This window comes from Lonchura striata, chromosome 2 (assembly GCF_046129695.1).
Source record: "Lonchura striata isolate bLonStr1 chromosome 2, bLonStr1.mat, whole genome shotgun sequence".
Lineage (NCBI taxonomy): Eukaryota > Metazoa > Chordata > Aves > Passeriformes > Estrildidae > Lonchura > Lonchura striata.
In genome coordinates this window covers 42544511-42563491 of record NC_134604.1, presented here as the reverse complement: position 1 = coordinate 42563491, position 18981 = coordinate 42544511, and the positions used below count along the sequence as shown (strand labels likewise).

Below are 18981 nucleotides of genomic sequence, written 5' to 3'. Positions count from 1 at the left end.
ATGTCTTAATATAAATCTACAGAATATTAAACTAATATATTGCTCACCTTTAGTAATACTGGTGCAAAAACTTGTCGTACAGCTTGATAAAGGGTGTTGATTGGTGAATCTAGCATAGATGACACAAGAATATTACTGTGAAGATTATCTTCAGTAATTACATCAGGTCTCAGCTTAAAGAACACCAACACATTATTCTTTGAATCAGTAGCTTCAATCTGTAATAATAAAGAAAAGAAGATTTGTTTAGAAAGCCATTATTGACTGCTAAACTACATACACCATTTACGCAAACAATTTGCATCAAGAAAAAAAGTAAAATACCATATTACTCCCTCTAACCTCTGATAAAATTCTGGTAGTATTCGACTTGCACAGAATATTAAATATTTTATTATAATCATTTTTTAGTCCATAGGAACCTGACTTCCAAGATCAAATACATAAAGTCTTCTACAGCATATAATGTCTGTAAATATCATAATTTCTTACTATATTTTGAAAACTCTTTCTCTGGACAAAACAGAAACTCTGTCTTGTGCCTAGAGAAGCTAAACATGAAGCCTATTTTTTAAACTGTATTTTTATGCTACAAACCTTTGGGAATATTTTTCTATATATTCTAAATATTCTGTATGTTTTTCCTGAGTTTGTAAATACATTATTCGTAGATTTCTCAAGAACAGAGATGGGCATGCTCCTTCATCAGCAAAATCGTAAATTGCAGCATGACTAATGTTCCATCCACAGCCCAACCTATGGGTAAAATTTCAAAAATTGCCATAAAGTAATCACCGAAATTATTTGTGGCTGAGAAGGATTCATAGAACATGAAAATGTATTAAACATCTGATAAATTAATAGAAAAAAGACATGCTAAGTGAAATCCCAGATTCTGCGTAATTGCAAACATTTGTGTACTATTTTTCTGTTAAAGGAAAGAAAGCATAGTAAGAATAGCTTTCAGTTTAATTGGACAATATCAGTTTCATTTTCTTATCAAGTCTTTAGCCCAACTCCTACAGAAATAGCTTCACTGAGACAAGTACAGTGTATAGCACCAATATACATCTCATCTTCCACAGCTGCTGAAAGCTGCTTCATATTTTAGGCAGTGGTTCAGCAGCACCCCCCAAAAACTGGTACACATATGTGTTCATTCTTGCCTGAATACAGCAGGCACTAGACTTCACAGAGGATTAACCAAGGAGTTATGCAAGTTATGGGTCCACATGTGACATGTTGAGGACTCTTCACATGCTTCTTCCATGTGTGAAGCCACCAACATAACAGACGCCAAGTCCCTGGTCTCACTGCAGAATGACAGGTCCAATTTTCAAGACCTACACCTTGCCTGTACTCTGTGTGGCTTGCACCACACATGCCCTCCCTATGTGGTCACACTGAGTGCACATCACATCCCATGGTAGCAACCTGAAAAGTCGCTTGCTGAACACAAGACACAAGGCAGGACATTTCACACAACGGTCCTTGGATTTCCTCACAGCTGGACACATCCATTTGAAAAATGCATGCTTTGGACAAACACCCACCTTGGATTTGTTAAACATCAGTCAATGTGCTGCACACTGGGTCCCTTCCTCGCATGGAACAGACACTGCCTATGCAATCCTTTTGGACACCTGCATGCAGCCATGTCCAGGAAGAAATCAAACATCCGACTCCATGCCGCAGATCACATTGTCTCACATAGAGACAATATACAGTACATCAAAACTGCACCAACATGGGCACAATCTGCTAACAAAACATATTGTCAGCTGACCATAGGGTCTTTGTGGACTCTAGGGACAGTGCTCTTGTTTCAGCAAGGATAGAGTTAATTTTCTTACAGTGATGTATTTTGGGTTTAGTATGAGAATAAGGTTAATATCACACTGATATACTGCTTGCTGCTGAGCAGTGATTATCTGAAACCAAGGACTTTTTAGTGCTTCATTCTCTTCCAGTGAGGAGGGCACAAGGAAGCTGTGAGACAGCATGGCCAGGCCAGCTGATCCAAACTGGCCAGAGGGATATTCCATAGCACAGAGCATCCTGCTCAGTGCATGAGCTGGGGGGAGTTGGTCGGGAGACATCGATCGCTCCTGGGGACCGGCTGGGCATCAGTCAGTGGGTGCTGAATAACTGCACTGTATGTCTCTTGTCTCTCTTGGGATTTAGTCCCCTCTTTCGCCCCTTTTAATTACAGTTATTAACATTATTACTAGTGTGTTAGTAGTTAGCCATTATATTTTATTTCGTTTCAGTTATTAAACTGTTCTTATCTCAACCCATGGCGTTCTTTTCTTTCAGATTCTTCTCCCCGCGGCGGGTTTGGCGGACAGTCCTTATCTGCTGACTGGGGTTAAACCACAGCAGCCACCAGTAGCTTGCAGCAGACACAGATCTGCACAGATATTCGCAGGAGGGAGATGTCTCCCGAATCCGACACCAGTTTTTACGGCCGCCAAGCCTGGGCTGGCTCCGCATCCCCGCTCGCACGCCGGGACGCGGCGGACACGCGGGACCCGCAGGCGCCGGACACTACGGTACCTTGTTGGAGGCGCTGAGCTGCGCGCCCGAGTGCTGCACCACGAGCAGGAACTCATTGCCGTCGTCGAGGAAGCGGCTCAGCTCCGGACAGGAATGCAGCCCCGCGGCCAGGGCAGCGGCACCGCCCGCCGGGTCCAGCCCGAAGTAGTTGGCAGCCGTGGCTGAAATAAAGCGCTTCCTCCGGTCTCCCTCCCCGGCCATGGTGGCGGCACGTACCCCGCCAGGCAGGATCAAGGCGGGGGTGGATCCAGAGCGCCACGGGAGCACATGCAGGCGCTGGCGGGAGAAGACCCAAAAGGCTCGCGGCGGGAAGGACGGCGGCTCGCTCCGGGGCCCAGGGGGAGAGGCCCGGAGCCGTCCCGGCGCCGTCGGGACCCGTCACTATGGTGACCGGCGGTGGCGGCCCTGGCGCGCAGGCGGCTTAGCTCCGGGCGGCGCCGGGCAAGGAGGCGGCGGTCGACGCGCTCGGAAATCAGCGGAACGGGGCGGGACAGACCGGCCCGGCGGGCGGGGCGGGGAAGGTGCCGCGCTGCTCCTCGCACGGCAGCAGCGCCCGGGAGTCACCCGGGGCTCGGCCAGCCCGATCCGCTTCCAGGCTTCCCCCGAGTTCACAGAAGTATCTCTCCTGCCATCAGCTCCGTCACGGCGTCACGGCCGCTGCAGTACTTGAAGTGTTTCCCCCGCCCCCGCCCCACGCCGCTAGGGAGCCCGAGGTGCCCGGTACAGCGAGGCCGAGGAGGACTGCGGTCCCGGGCCCGGAGAACGCTGGGCGAGTGCTCAGACCGCCCACCGAGACCACAGGCTGGCCCGTGGTTGCCGGTGGTTTCGCGGGTCAGTTCGGGCGTAGCGATCCGCGCCCCGCTCGGCGCTCCCGGCCGCTTCCCTAGAGGGTCTCTAAAGGGACGGAGCGCCTCCCGCCCCGCCCAGCAGCTGCGCTTGACCTCGGCCACCGCTCGCGCCTCTCGGCAGCCCAGCCCCGAGCCCGCCTCCAGCGCTGACGGGACAGCCAGCTGCCCGGGGTGCGGGCAGTGCCCGCGCGGGTCCGAAAGCCCTGGAAGGGGTGGCGCTGCCCGGCTTGTTCCGCTGCGAACGCCGCGCTGTACCCGGCACGCCGGCTCCCGCTCCGGCCGGGAAACACGCGCTGCAGCCCCGCCCCCCCGGGGGCGGCTCCCGGCGCGGCCCCGCCCCGGCGGCGCTACCACTTCCTGCCGGCGCCGTCTGTGTCCGGGTCGTTCTCGCCGTTCCCTCCGCAGCCGATACCGCCCGCGCTCGCTCCCGCCCCCGGCGCGACACCCGCTTCTGCGAACGGGGAGGCGGCGGCGTCTGCCCGCAGCGAGCGGGGAGCGGCAGCGCCCGGTGGGGCTGGGGAGAAGCGGCGGGAACGGGGTCTCCTCTCGTTTCCTCACCGCCGGTCTCGGGAGGCGGCGGCGGCCAGGGGAAGGGAGCCCGGGGGAGCCTCGGCTGCGGGCCCCGGCAGCGGGGCGGCCGCGCCCCGAGGCAGGACGATGCCGGTGAAGAAGAAGAGGAAGTCCTCGGGGGTGGCGGCGGCGGCGGACGATACCGGCCTCAAGAAATGTAAACTCGGCAGGTACCGTCTCGCGGGGCGGCGGCCGGTGCCGGCGGTCACGTCCCGGGCCGCTCCTCCGCGGCCCCGGGGTGCCCGGGATGGCGGGCGGGCCTGTGCGGCCCGGCGGGGTCGGCGGGGCCGCGGCCGTGCCGTGGGGCAGGTGCGGGGCTCGCCGTGCCGGCGGCGGCGTGCGGCGTGGGCACGCCTCGGCGAGAAACGCCACGAACGGCTCCCGTTCCTGGCTGGCTTCGCCTTGGGCTGTACCGCAGGGGCCGGTACTGGCATTTGTCCTCATGTTCCTTCTATTTCCCTAGGGTAGGCGGCTCTCCTCGCTTTAAGGTTGCCAGTACTCAGTGTCTGTGCTAAATCGTCGTTTCCTCCTTTTTTCTTCTCCCTCCAGCCCCCCCTTTTTTTCTTTTTTTTTTCTTTTTTTTTTTTTTTTTTTTTTTTTTGCAGCGAATTGGAAGGATTGGTCAGCACACTGGAAAATAAGAGCAGGAAAGGTTTCTCTGATAAATTCAGGAGTCGGAAGCATCTTGTTCATTAACTACTATAAAAAGATCGCTTTTTGCCATGACGCCCAAAAGTTGCTGTTAGAATGATAAACCATTAGCACGGTGCAGCAGGAGCTTACAGTGTGTCTTCCCAGAAGGAACTGCCTGCTTCATGTATTAGACCTTGTTAAGTATGCCAGTAAAGCAGTAGTTACTACTAAGGTCCTGAGGACATGAGGATACCAAGAACTTGCGAAATCAACACTACGGGAATGGCTATTGCAAAAATTTGTGGCAGATGGCCTTTCTCGTAGGCTGGCCAAACTTGAGCTTAGAAGTACCCAGGCTCTTACTTTGTTATGACTCTTCATTTTGAGTAACTGTTCTAAAGCTCACTTTTTATGGTCATTGATGACCTTTTAGTTTCAGTCAGTTTATTCATTGCCTATAAATAAGTATTCTTGTGCCAGCATTATTCTCTGTTCCACTCTACTCCCTCATGGTTCTGCCTTAAAGTACATTTAGGGGGAGCACTTCTGTTTTCTCATACTTTATTTTGTATACTTTAAAAAACTAAGTTATTTTGTTTTGTAATATCAACATTGAGTTTCCTTGCTCATCTTAGCACTTGTTTTCATGTGTTCACTATCAGTTTGTCTTTCTAGAACACTTAACTGAAGTTTTATGATCTTAATTTCTTTTACTTAAAGTGTTTTCATAGCTTAGGAAAAAAAAAACACAGGTTCTACAGGGAGCTAGTTGTTAGGCAAAAACTATGATGTAAGTGAGAGTTCATGCTAGGTGATCAGAAAATGTTAGATACACAAGCATTTTTGGCATTATGTTCTTGCACAACAAATTATTGGTAATATTCTTTAGTAAAATCAGTGATTACAAATAGATTTATGTTAATCTGGATAAAGCCAATAAGCAATAGCATACCATATGACTGCCTCTTTCTGGTGGCTTGTGTTCCTAATGTCAATTGGATGGATGGATGAATGTTTGTAGGACTCCTTTAATTCTAGCTTTCAACACAGAAGGCTGCTTCTTCAGAGTGTTGTGTTCTTCTCCACTGAAGCTAAAAACGACACATGGGGAGTTAAAGTTGTTCACCCCTCTCAAAATTGAACTGTTCTTCTCCTGCTTGATGATTTAATTTTAAAATTATAATGTGGGAGCTGCATAATTTTAAATCCTCTCATATGATTAGTTCTCACCTCATTGTTAGAAATAACCTTAGCTCGTTCTAAAAGTCTATAATTTGCGTGTGAAAGGAGGATGCATTGAAAAGGTGCTGCGGCTCCTTACTGACTGAAGATGCCTTTGTGTAGCCCGTGTTGGTGTTTGTACTGGAAGAAATTCTGTGCATTCTTTTAATGAATGATGAATTAGAGAATTCACTTCCTAGGCAAACTGGGTTGTGTGTTACATAATGAAGACAATGATGGGGGAAAGCTGTGTGTGCTGAGCAGCTTCAGTCTCATCACAGATTGCACACTATTATTCTGGTATATGTAGCAAATATCTATACAATTTGCACATTCTTAATTGCATGTATAATGTAAACCAATTGACCAAGTTTTTTCCCAAATTTGGATGGTTAACTATATATAGCCTGACTTTTAAATATATCAAACTCTGCAGCTTCTGTTGACCTTAATGGGATCTGTGCATGTTCAGCACTCTTGAAGATCAAGCTGCTTATTAGAGACCTAACATTAAATGCCTGTATGTATAAATAAAAGTAGATAATAAGGCATTTTAATTACTGAGAAGGTGATATTTTGGCCATCTGTGTGGGTTTTTTTGTTTGTTTGTTTAATATCTACAAGATAACAGTACTGCATTTCAGAAAAAGTAGTAGATGCAATAAATTAAACTATAAGATTATTGTAATCTAAAGGTAATTTTATGTCTCAACAGGAGTTGAGGATGACCGCTGACTTCTTTGAAATTCAGCATAAGTGTAGATGTGAAACAATTTAAATAGATTAATAATAAATGTTGTGTAATTTAATTTTTCCTGATTTTCATATGTCTTATTAAAATAACACTCTTCAACCGTGTGTTTCTATTTGCTACTGCAGATCACAAGCATCTGGTAAAGTAATAAGTGGAGAGGAGCATTTTTCAAGCAAAAAGTGCCTGGCTTGGTTTTATGAATATGCAGGTAATATGCAATGGATTTGTGTTTGAAAATATATGGTTTAATTTTAAATAAAGCAATACATAAAATACTACTTGGATTTTACTTTTTGTATGCTGATGTAAACATAAAAATATGTTCATATTTGCTTCCTTATGATGCACACTTGAATTAGGATAGTTTTTATTATTACCTTCTTGGTATTTGTTCTTTTTGGCTTACATTTGTTTACTCTGTTTTGTAACTTTAAAATGAAATAACAGATATTGAGCAGTACAATGTTGAGCCAGGATATAATGAGTGATTCTATTTCTTGCTTTGAAATTGGCAATTAGTGATCAGGACATTGAGAGATAATTCAGATTGATGCTTATGTATCTGCTTATATCTTCTTTGTGATCATATTGGAAGACTAATGATATAGGTCATGATTTAAGCTCCTTGGATTTCTGTTTAACAAAACAAAATAATAGAGGTTTATATTGGTTTTCCATCTGAGAATTTGTACTAACATTTTTTATATTCTAAATACTTTTATTTATTTTATTCCAGAAGTATTTGAAGTAGCCTCTTTGAAATAACTCACAATTGCCATCAAATAGCTGCTTTCAGTGAATGTGCAGTGTATTTTGCAGATTTTACTACACTATTATTGCTATTTGTTTACCAGTTATATGGTTTCTGAACTCAGGATTTCTAAATTGTTGTTAATTTCTTGTCTAGTCACTACTTAAAGTCCATCATAACTGGTTGATGATTAAAACTCATTAATTGCCAAGTCTTAGTATGGAGAGAGCTGCTAATTTATCTGCCAGCAACTGGTTTGAGTATATTTGTCAGGACTAATATTTTCCTTGCAGCCAATGAACTTGCACACCAATGAGCTACTCTTGTTTATAGTAATCTGCTCTCTATTAATTTTCTTGTGATAAATCTATTTGCACATTCTTTAGAATTAATGTCTATAAATTTTGGCATTCAAGAATTGAATGTAGGAGGTTATACTTTTAGTTGACCAGCAATCAATAAATGCCACATTTCCAGTGCAAAATAGAATTCCAGTTAAATTATATACAATGGGAGATAAAATGTTTCCATTAAAAGATAAAACTATACATACACATATATGTATATGAGCTTTTCATATGATTTCTGGACCAGAAACACTTATTCAAGCTTTTACTTGTCATTACCAGTGAAACCTTGTATGTGCTTCTCTTCATAATTTGCTTTTGTTTTTTTCCTTTTAGCATTTTCTATCTTAACACTGTTTGGCCTTGCTTACTTAGGCAAAATGTCCTTTGCAATATTTTTATTTTTCAGGAGGTGGGGGTTTGTCATCTTAAGTGTCAGTTGGATTTTATTTTTCTGTAAAAGTAGCCATTCTCAATAGGTTTTATTGACAATGTTCTTATCTCACAGTGAGTAGTTATTCAAAGCAGATTATCCAGATTCTTAAAGAGCATTCTGCCTACAGTGGCATCAGACAAAGTAGAGACAGGTTGATCTAGGACTCTTATCTATTTATTATAAGTAGCAATATTTGCCAAAATGTTGTGAAGCAGTATGTTGTTTTGGAAGCTAAAAGCTTTGCCTTCTACATGAGTTCATACTTGATAAATGTTAATGTAATGATCCAAGACCTATTAAAATACTGTGTTGACAGGCCTTTTAATAATATTTGGCTGCCCACTATGAGTAATTTTTGGAGGCTTAGTCAAAATAACTGAAGCCAGCGAGAGATTAAAGGAACAAAATGCCCTCGACTCTGTCCATATGCACTCTTTCAATGCACTGTTTTGCTGCATTTTAGAGGCTTTCATATTAAAATGGAGAAATGACAGCATAACACTTGTGGTCCTAATCAATTTCTTTTCATTGCACCCCTGAACCTTTTTTTTGCTTTGTATATGACTAACGTGCTCAGCATTTCTTCAATTTGTTATCACTTTGTCTTACTCAGCATTGTAAAACTCATATTATTTTCAGATTCACCCTCCTCTGTTTTAGCATAAACCTATAATGTTAGCACCATCCAAAGAATATCTGTAATAGTAGCTCAGACAGAATTAGATTTTTTTGTTGTTGATGAAATAATTTTTTGAAGAACATTATTCATAAAGTAACTTCAGCAGAGAGTAGTGGTACCTAAATTGTCTTAATTGACTGCCACAGTTATTGGTGTTGAGCTGTGTCAATAGGAAGCTCTACGGATTCTTTTGAAAACTCAGATACAAAATTGAAATGGCTCAACTGCTGTCATAGGGAGGCAGTGCACAGAACAAACATTCTGGTGTCGCACATACATGTCTACACAATTGCACTTGGTAGAATAGGTCTAGCTTAAAAGCTACCTAATAGTGTAATTCAATGTTTTAGAAATACTTTGGGTACAATATAGCCTAATTATTGTGCATTACCCTTATGAGCAGTGAATGTTACTTGGATTTCACTCTGGTGTGGTTTTTGCTTTGAAGGTCCTGATGAAGTTGTAGGCCCTGAAGGAATGGAAAAATTCTGTGAAGACATCGGTGTTGAACCTGAAAATGTAAGTTTCTTTCATAGTGCTAATAACACCTAAGGGGGTATTAGATAATGTTAAGTTGTGTAAAACTCTTAATTCCACTAAACAAAGAGTTTTTAGTCTTCCTACTTGTAGGAGCTGCTCTACAATATTTCAGCTGAATACATCAATTATACTTGGCTGATGTGTGAGGGTTTTTTGGGTGGGTTTATTATAGTAATACTTAATTTTCAAAAATTGAAATTGGGGAAAAAATTGCATGTAGCTAAATTTTTTAATGGTAACAAATATGAAGCCCAGGCGCATACCACAACTGCTAGAATGTTTGAATGCTTTGGAGTTTTATTCTTGGACATGACTAAATCAGCCTTTTCTTACATACTTACTCATTTTCCTCCCCTTATTTTTATTTTGTTTCTTTTAGATTATTATGTTAGTTTTAGCCTGGAAACTAGAGGCTGAAAGCATGGGATTTTTTACCAAGGAAGAATGGTTAAAAGGAATGACCTCATTACAGTAAGAGTGTTTTTACATATCTAATAGAATGTTCTGATTTTATGATTGTACCTGTAACTTAACTATTCTTAACTATTCTATGCTCTGTTTCATGTATGTTAGAAATAAGACACAAAAGAAAGCTGGCTTTTAGTTCTTGTTTTGGTCTACTAATGCAAAATTAATCTGAGTTCACTCAAAGGATTGAGTTATTGTCTAAACCTAGTTAAGTCAGGTTTTGGTGGCTTCCTTTTCTTGCAACAATATGCTAAAATACCATTCTAATTAGCAGATATACTTATGTGCATCTCCACATCTACTTATTTATATCTCAGCACTTATATTATGGAAAGATTTTACTGATTTTTGAGCTTTATAGATGAGAACTGCATGGATAATAATTTTGGCTATTGGTGTTACTAGATGTACATCAGAAGCCATGTTTAGGTTAAATAACACCTTTTCAATTTGTAAATTAACTTATTTCTCTTTCTGTTTGCATTTGAATTTTTGGTGAGTTAATGCTCTGCCTGAAGAGATTGTTTCTTACATTAATCAGCTTTTTGTGAGGCTTAATTCAGTTGTTACTTTTTGTTTGTTCTTGGTGTGACTACTTGTGGTACCCTAGTGTTTTAAAGGTGTCTTGTTATGACACTGCATTTAATATTGCAGCTAGAGCACAGTGGGAAAGAGGGCGTGATTTTTCCCTTGCCCTGTCAGTTGTGGATTGGCGTGGGAAATTGTATCAGGCATATACCACCCTCTGGTTACTCAAAACTATGGCTCTGGACTGACTCTCAACTCTCAGTTGATTTGGGATCAGGCTTCTGATAGATGCCTTGATTATTTTGTGACTATCACCAGAAATTAAATTAGGTGCTGGAATGATTAGATTATCTGTAATTCAGAAGTACAGATTAGATTCTGGGTGCATGATTTTTCAGATGCAGTGAATGGGTATTGGTCACTTATCTGAAGTATTTAATTTTTATGCTTCTATTTTAATAGAAGCTTTCGAGAGTTAGCCAATCTCACAGAATGCAAGCACAAAGATGTATGAAATCAAGCACCTGTTCAGAGCTGATGCTTCAGACTTTGTTTCTAATAATTTGCTGACTGAAAATCCTCTGGTTCTTTTCAGAACAGAGCTGGTCATGCTGTAGTCTAAATGTGTTTAATACTGAAACTAGGGTGCTGCTGTGCATTTTCATAGAAAGACTTCTGGCGAGAGCACTTGTCTAAGCCTAAAGCAGTTAATGTGTATGTTTTGCTTCTACTGTTGCTCTCTAAAAAGCTGGCTAAGCAGCTGGGTGAAGCAGAGATGCTCACATAACTCAAAATCCATTGGCTAAAAATACTTGCAGATTTTGGCTGGGAGTGAGTGAGCAGCTCTGTGATGCTTAGTTACTATCTGGGGTTAAACCATGATGAAAGAAAATATAAACCTGTAGACTTGTGCTGTTGTTGCTTACTAGGAATGGAGGATCATATTACGGGATATCATCTGGAATGGGGTTATTTTCCCTTGAAAGGTTTAACACAAGTTTGAAGGAAAAGGGGTTTACACTTGAAACAGTAAAATATTACTGGATGCTTGCACAGCTTATTTTTTTTCCTTTTAATTTTTGCATGAATAAATGAGATTTAAATGCATTAAAACCCCAGATTGTATTCTACATAGACTTCTGTTACAGAATCTTTATTTCAAAATATGTAAAATGTCACACAAGGTAACTGCATAAGCAGTGCTGTGTGGAATTCAGCTCAATAATAACATACCTAAATGTTTGGTTTATATGCAAGAGCTGGATTTCTTAAACTCTTCTTGTAATCTTTGGAGATCCAGTCAGTGTAATAGAGCCTAGGGAAGTATCCAGTTTGCCCTAAGACCTAATAGTCACCTGAATTGCTCTTAGAGGTTGCTTGGCTAGTCCTCTATAAATGGTAGACCTGGAGCTTAGGATATCTATCTCTAATCTGCAGTTAGATGGCAGCATTTGGGTACCTGAATCTTGAAGTGACATTCTCTCTGCATATTGTTTCATAACACACTGGTGAAGTTTGCTGTTTAGAGATGGGTAAAATAAGTGTGTGGTGAGGTAGATACTGCCAAAGTTAAGGTGAATTGAGGCCTAAATATCATCTTATGAGACCTTAGCAACTTAGGCTAGGAGGTTTCCAGTACGTTTTGTAGGCAGGACGAATTCTGCCACATGTGTGTGTGTGCATATACATATATATGTATGTATATATGTAAGCTGTCTTCATAGCAGAGAGAATCAAGTATCTCTGCTAGACCGATTATTTCATCCTCCTTAGGATGAAATGTATATACTAACATTAAACGCTTTTGGTTTAATGTTTGTATACATCTTACTGATTTTTCTTTTAGTAGAAGACAAGTGAAATATAAAACATTGGAATATCTGAGTAGGAGTTAATGAATCATGGTTTTGTTCATGTTAGCTATGCCTCAGATTATCTCTCTACCTCAACAGAAATTAAAATGCATCCACTTTGTGGTGATAATTTTAGTTTTGTTAAAAATGTGACATAGGGATGAGAAGAGAGTGTTGTAAGCTAATGTCTACTTTTGTTGATCTTGAGGTAACACTATTTAGTGCTATCTTTCAGTAAAGACAGTTTGAGCAATCGCATCTTTTTCTAGTGTCTGTACAGAAGTTTAGTGTTAATTCACTTGTGCTAATTAGAATGTTCTTCTGATTATTAGGAAGATTATTCTAAGTATGGGTGATTTCAGTCATCTGTTTTATGATAACAAGCACACAGGCAGCTGTACCTCTATAAAAAGGGAGTTTAACAACTCCTTGCCTCTTTTTGGGAGGAAAGTCAGTGCTAGGTACAGAAATGCCCTAAACAGCTATAATAGAAATATGTCTGTGTGTCAGGATCAAGAGGTTGGTGCTGGTCTGAGCATGATCCATTTGGCTTTTTGGTTATAAATGCACTAATAATAAATTGCTTAGGAGTTGTGACACTTAGTAATTGTTCATTTTCATACCAACTTTTTCAAAAGAATCAATTGTGTATTAAAATACACATAACCAATAGTATAGTAGACAAACAGCTGGTATTTTACTTTGCACTTAGATTTATGATTATTTGAACAATTTTAACAAAGTAGTTTGCAAGAAATTTAAACATACTGAAATTTGTATTTACCCATGATATGGTAAATAATCTGTTGAATTATATTTAACAATGTGTGGTAAACCCACTATAAATATTTTATATGTCACTAGTACACTTATGACTTGAACATTTAGGTAGATCAAATAAGTAGATTTGTCCTCAAATATGTAGAACATTTGGGTGGAAGTATGAAGCTTTGCACATAGAAGAGATCTGAATAAAAAACGCAATGCCTTTCTAGCATAGCAAAATGCTATGCTAGAAAACCCCCAGTTTTAAGGGTTAAGTAGTAGCATACAGACCAATTAGATGGCTGAAGACAAAAAAAGTAATTTTATTTTTAGTTCTAAAGTTCTTCTCAATTTCTCGTATGGTTTATCGCAGAATATACTAGTTGTCATCTGAATATGTAGTGTAATTAGCTAATAGTTTTATTTATTTTGCACCAGTGTTGGCTAGGACTCAGTGCTGCTTTAGGTAGATGCTGCTAGAGACAAGAAATAATAAAAGGTTGCATCATTTGGAATTGCTACATTTGTCTTGTTGCAGTCTGAGAGACAGACTGACAGACAGCTGTGCACACACAAGCTGGCAGATCTAAGGAACAGGAAGTATCAGCTGTGGGCAAAGTACAGCACCAAAGCCCAGCATCTCGGCAACCTGCAGTACCCCCAAAGGGCCCTTGCTGGGGGCCTGTGTGACAAGTCCATGTGGAGCTGTTAGAGGTGCAAATGTATTCTCTGAGAGGCAGGCTGCAAAAGGGGGACACATAACCAAAGGAAGTATTTATGTACACTGCATTTCTGAAAGTATGCTTCTTCACAAAGGATACAAGGCAAAGTAGATAATTTTTTTAATTTATTCTTTTTTAGTCATGGCAGCTTTTTTGTAGGAATAAAATATCCTTTTATAACTGTTGTATTGGCTGAGTATTTTCTGGAGGATTTTCAAAGTTAAATTGCATTCTCCTTTGCCATTGGTGAATCTGACCCATTTTCTATTTAGAAACAAAATTCTTTGCTGAGTGAAGTACAAGGAGATCTTTCTGCCAAAGGGTTATTTTTGCCAAAGCTCTATGCTGTTGTCTAGTGGATCTGTAGGTTTTCATACAGCCTTTGATTTTTCAGTTGAATAACTACTATTTCAGGTGATTAAGGTTTTATCAGAGCTTGCATTTATCAGTCATAAAACATGAGCAGACTAGTATGTTTTGCAGAGTGCCTGCTCAATCCTGCTATTTGTAAACACACACTTCAAAATGATATGTTTAGGGTTTGTGTTTTCCCATTATTTACAGCTGGATTTTATCCCTTAGTGCACACTGAATGATGTTTTCTTCAAACATTGATAGTGATTGGAAGATAACCTACTGCTGGGTATGAATATAGATTAGAGTTTGGAATTAAAAGACTATTGTTTGAGATGTGAAGCATGCACTTCATATTATGTTGCTGATATATTTAAAACAAAAAACATGTTTACAGAAGCCAGCATTCATCATTTCAGTGAGCTGCAAATATTGAGCATGTTCAATAAGTCAGTTTCACAGTATTACTCCTGTATATCTAATGATTGTGTTTTGGCAATTTTAATTTTTTAAGTTTGCTGGCATTTTTTTCACTGCTTAATGTTGTGTTTTGAACTCCTAATGTTTTTATTATGGTTTTTTTGTTTAAGGTGTGACTGTACAGAAAAATTACAGAGTAAATTTGACTTCTTACGGTCACAGTTGAATGACATTTCATCCTTTAAGAATATCTACAGATACGCCTTTGATTTTGCAAGGGTAAGACTGCTGAAATGTTAGGGAAGTTCTTTTATTTATTCAGCAAGCTTGTACTTGATTGGTTTCTGTGCTTTCTTTATTCAACCTTAGGAAAAAGACCAGCGAAGTCTTGATATTGATACTGCAAAGTCCATGTTAGCTCTTCTACTTGGAAGAACTTGGCCACTGTTTTCAGTATTTTATCAATACCTGGAGGTACAAGTTTCCTTAACTTTGTGAATGTTGGCATAGTAGTTGGACTGTTCTGTGAGAATACTGTGTTTATTTTACTCACTAATATATCCATATTGCTCCCTTTCCCTTGGTCAATGTGCTTATGAAACAGTGATGTTCTTGTATGCATCACAGATCCTCATCTTCCTCCCTGTGCCTCAGCCCCTTTTCTTATCAAAGGCAGCTAAAATTCTGTCTTGATTTTACTGTAAATATAAATTTGAAAGCAAGTAGTAGAGCCTCACTAGTCTCTTCAGCTGCATCTACACTGCATTTCAAGTTTGCTTTGTGCAGATATAGTGTGAAGGTACCTCAATCTCTGACTCTCTTTGGAAGATTTCAGTCAGCTCAGCTGCAAGTGACGGATTAAAGTGAATGGATGTATAGGTTGTGGAACACATAGGGCTTGATATTATTCCCTGGCTTCAAAACAGTGCTAGCACGGCAAAGTAGATGTCCTTATGATCATAATGTATTGTACCCTGGAGAAAAGACTTTTTTTTTTTTTTTTTTTAATAGTTCATTCTGGAAATATATCTGAGTTAGATATGCCCCACTTCAGGGCAAGGCAAAAATATACCAGGTTTTGATGCTTAGAGTGGTGACTTACTGATTTCCAGGTTTTGAGGAACTGGATTCTGCTCTGATCTTCCACGAAATCATTTAATGTCATTTCATAACTATGAAGTATGTTAATGTGTAGTATTTTTAGAAATGGAAAATCAAGTAATAGCCATTGTTACCCCTTAAATAGTTTGTTAGGAACTCATTGAAGATAAAATAAGTGTGATGCAGGAGTACCAAATGCCACTTGACATTTTAATATTTTGAAATTACTTTTCCTAGCAATCGAAGTATAGAGTTATGAACAAGGATCAGTGGTACAATGTACTAGAGTTCAGCAGGACTGTTCATGCAGATCTTAGCAACTATGATGAAGATGGTGCATGTAAGTATTCTTAATGTTTTGCTTATTCAAATATTAGCAGAGAATGTTAAAATTGCATAAAACTTCTATAACAGAAACAATGCTGTAAGGGTTTTTTTTCCCAACGATGAATAGAAAAACAGCCCTGATAACCATCCATCTTCAAGCTGCAGATATTAATTTTTTACCTAATTGTTTGTCAGGGGTATAGTGTGTCAATACTATGATGGTTTAATTGAGCCAGCTTGTATTCAGTGAGAGTCTAATGAAGGTGCTTGCTGCATGCAACTGTAGACTTGCAAGTAGAATTATAAACAGCAAACTCTTATTTTGTACTAGTATATAATAAGCAATTCTTGCCTACCTGCTGGTACTTGGGGTTGAGCTCATCACCTGGCTGGTAGTCAGCCATGCCATGACTGAATTGCCTAATTCCTGTTTTGGTCCATGTTCTAATTATTCACCATTTTGAAAACTTTGGTAAGAAGGAATTAGTTGTGCTGACTTACAAGATTATTTTTATGCTTTTCATTCAGTTCATCCACCTGTAAGATATTAGGAGCAATTTTTTCCATAAATTTCTTTTTGTGCACTTTTTATCATCCTTGGATTGGAATGACTGGCACTAATTTATGGGTATTTTACCATAGGATTGACATGGATGTTTCCTAGACCAGTAGTTTTAACCCTCATACTTAAAAAGGTGTTTGAAAGATATTGCCAATTATAACTCCAAGTTTTGTCCATTTGCAGGGCCTGTACTTCTGGATGAATTTGTTGAATGGCAGAAAGTTCGTCAAGCGTCATAGCAAAAATTCAAAAGAAAATGCAAAAGTTTTTTTTGTGCCCGCCTGTACACAAAGTAATGAGAAAAACAAAGGATTGCATTTTCATTCATAAGAAAGACTTTGCAGTAATTTTTTTTTTCCTTTTTTAAGGAGACTTTCTTGTTACATGTGATATGGGCATTGAACCACACCTCTTCTGAGACTGAAAGTTGGAGTTCTTGTTTTGAGTCTTATGTTTATAGCATTTATTTCAGAACAATAAAGATTCAGATTTGTGACAAAGGCTTAAATGTGAAGGATGTCCCTTGAATGTGAGTGTGGTGTCTATTTTTAAAACCAAATCTATAAGATATCTTTCTCAGAAGTGCCCTTTGCTATGAATTTTTGAAGACCTTAAAAATGCTTAATTAGTGCTGTTGCTTGCTGTTGGTTTGATTGTCTGTGTGGCAAATATTAGAAAGAATGAGTGATTTTGGAAGCCCCGGGTGGGATTGTGCTAATTTACGTAGTAAGTATTGGTTATGGGTTGTGCCACAGTTTTCAGCTCCTCGTGGAGATAAAGGCCTTAAAGTCCTGCTTTTGGTTTTTATTTCTTTGTTTACTCCCCACCCAGTGGCATGGCATTTAATGGCAGGCCCTTTCAAAGCAGAAGGGTGTGGAGCAAATGGCTCTGTGTGCAGAATGGCTGAAAACTAGTTGTGTCTACTTCAGATGCTGAACACAGATACTCTTTGGTACAGCAAGGCAGCTTCAGATTTTTACTGCTATTTAGGCTTTTTGGATTGCTTTGTACAAGTGCAATTTATATTCTAAAAGGGAAAACTGGGAAGTCTTGGTTTCAAGCTTTGCTTCTTAAGTGTTTTAGACTGGAGGCACTCATAACATGACTTTTTTTTTTCTCTGGATGGTTTTCGTAACATAAATCAAGAAGCAACTGTTTCATCACCTACTTTTGACCAAGTAGCATGCTGTATGTAACAGGATATTACATGTCATCCTGTTACTTGTGTTCCGAGTCCAAAAACTGTGATTGCCCTTTTAGGCATTCAGTATTCATGACAGCCTTTAAATACAGTAGAAGTTTCTCACTCTACCTCCATACCCAGGAGACCCAATGCCACCCTTGAGAAGGAAAGGGATTTTAATCAGTAAATGTGAAAAACCAAACCACAATGAGTGAATGAAGCATTTGCAACTTCTGCTTTATTATATAAATGCATAATACAGACTGTGATAATACCAGGAGACTCAATCAGTGATCAAGGCCTCAGTGTGCCAAATATTTTAACAAGTGTAATAAGAATAGACAATGTAAATTAGGCATGACTTGAAGATCTTTGCCTCAGGGAAATTACTTCTGTTTTGCACATCCCTTAGTCAGAGTAACAAGCATAAGTTTTCCTGTCCTTAAGGAAAGCTGTCTTTCCAAGATGATTTTTTTTAAGAAGGATAGAGAAAAAAGGAAAGGTATGAAGAGAAATCAAGTTATAAACTTGTGCTGTGTGCCTGTGCTCTTGTGCTACCAAGGACCACAGCTGTAACTTCTCTAGAGATGTGCTTGCTGTGGGGGCTGCAGGACACAGTGCAGTGGTGGGCTGTTCTGCGAGTCACCTTGATCTGTAGAAGCTTGATTTCACCCAAGTGAGAAAAGCACCAGAGGAAAAAAACCAAACAACTGTTGAGATACTTGGAAGATTTCTGCTTGTGCAATGGCTAGTGTCTGTGTGCATGTAAACAGATGCACTACAGCTGCTCTAAATTTTTTTTCACCTATTTTACAGAAAGTACTGAATTTTAAACCTTGTGTAAGCTGGAGTATTTCCCTTCAATATGTTACAAGTGATCCATTTGTGTTGCTGATAATTCTGATTTCACTCATAGCAGAGTGCCTTTCATTTAGGAATTGCCCTTCCCCGCAGAAATCTTGTGCCAGATTGAGATTAATTTCAACAGTCCTAAGACCTGCTGGTACAGTAAGGTCCTAAGATGCACAGATGCACCATGTAAGTGATGTCAAGGGACATACTGCTGTATACTAAATCTCTTCAGGGATGCTGATTCTGAAATGACTTTTGAGTTCACTGCAATGACTCTCCATGCATACTGTGTTTAGTCCCCACTAGGGTGTTCTCTTTCCAAAAGTTTTGGAATACTGGTCAGAATAATCTTTTCTAGCTTGATTTTAAAAAAATCATTGCTTTTAGGTAACTGCAAACTGTTGTGAATTCAGTTTAAACCATTTGGTCCTAGAGGATGGTATTAGAGTGTAAAAGTAGGAGTGATGCACCTACCAATCTGAGTCAAGTACTTGCCATTAAGGTGTAAGAC

The 18981-nt window shown here is 40.1% G+C and overlaps 2 protein-coding genes across 2 annotated transcripts in view; one reads left to right on the top strand and one right to left on the bottom strand.

The window, feature by feature from the left end:
* The window catches only part of DYNC2H1 (dynein cytoplasmic 2 heavy chain 1), a 143665-nt gene extending 140664 nt beyond the window's left edge, over positions 1 to 3001 (bottom strand). The window contains exons 1-2 of the mRNA XM_021529338.3: positions 2557 to 3001; positions 48 to 218 (exon numbers count right to left, since the gene is read on the bottom strand). Coding sequence (XP_021385013.2) covers positions 48 to 218; positions 2557 to 2757 — 372 coding nt within the window. The 5' untranslated portion in view covers positions 2758 to 3001. The remainder of the gene's footprint in view (positions 1 to 47; positions 219 to 2556) is intronic.
* Positions 3002 to 3782: 781 nt separating this feature from the next.
* DCUN1D5 (defective in cullin neddylation 1 domain containing 5) lies at positions 3783 to 16937 on the top strand. Its single transcript, XM_021529337.3, has 8 exons — positions 3783 to 4144; positions 6708 to 6790; positions 9244 to 9314; positions 9715 to 9806; positions 14616 to 14724; positions 14815 to 14919; positions 15784 to 15886; positions 16619 to 16937. The coding sequence occupies exons 1-8, from the start codon at positions 4062 to 4064 to the stop codon at positions 16672 to 16674; spliced, it is 702 nt and encodes a 233-aa protein (XP_021385012.1). The 5' UTR covers positions 3783 to 4061; the 3' UTR covers positions 16675 to 16937.
* The last annotated feature ends 2044 nt before the right edge of the window (positions 16938 to 18981 follow it).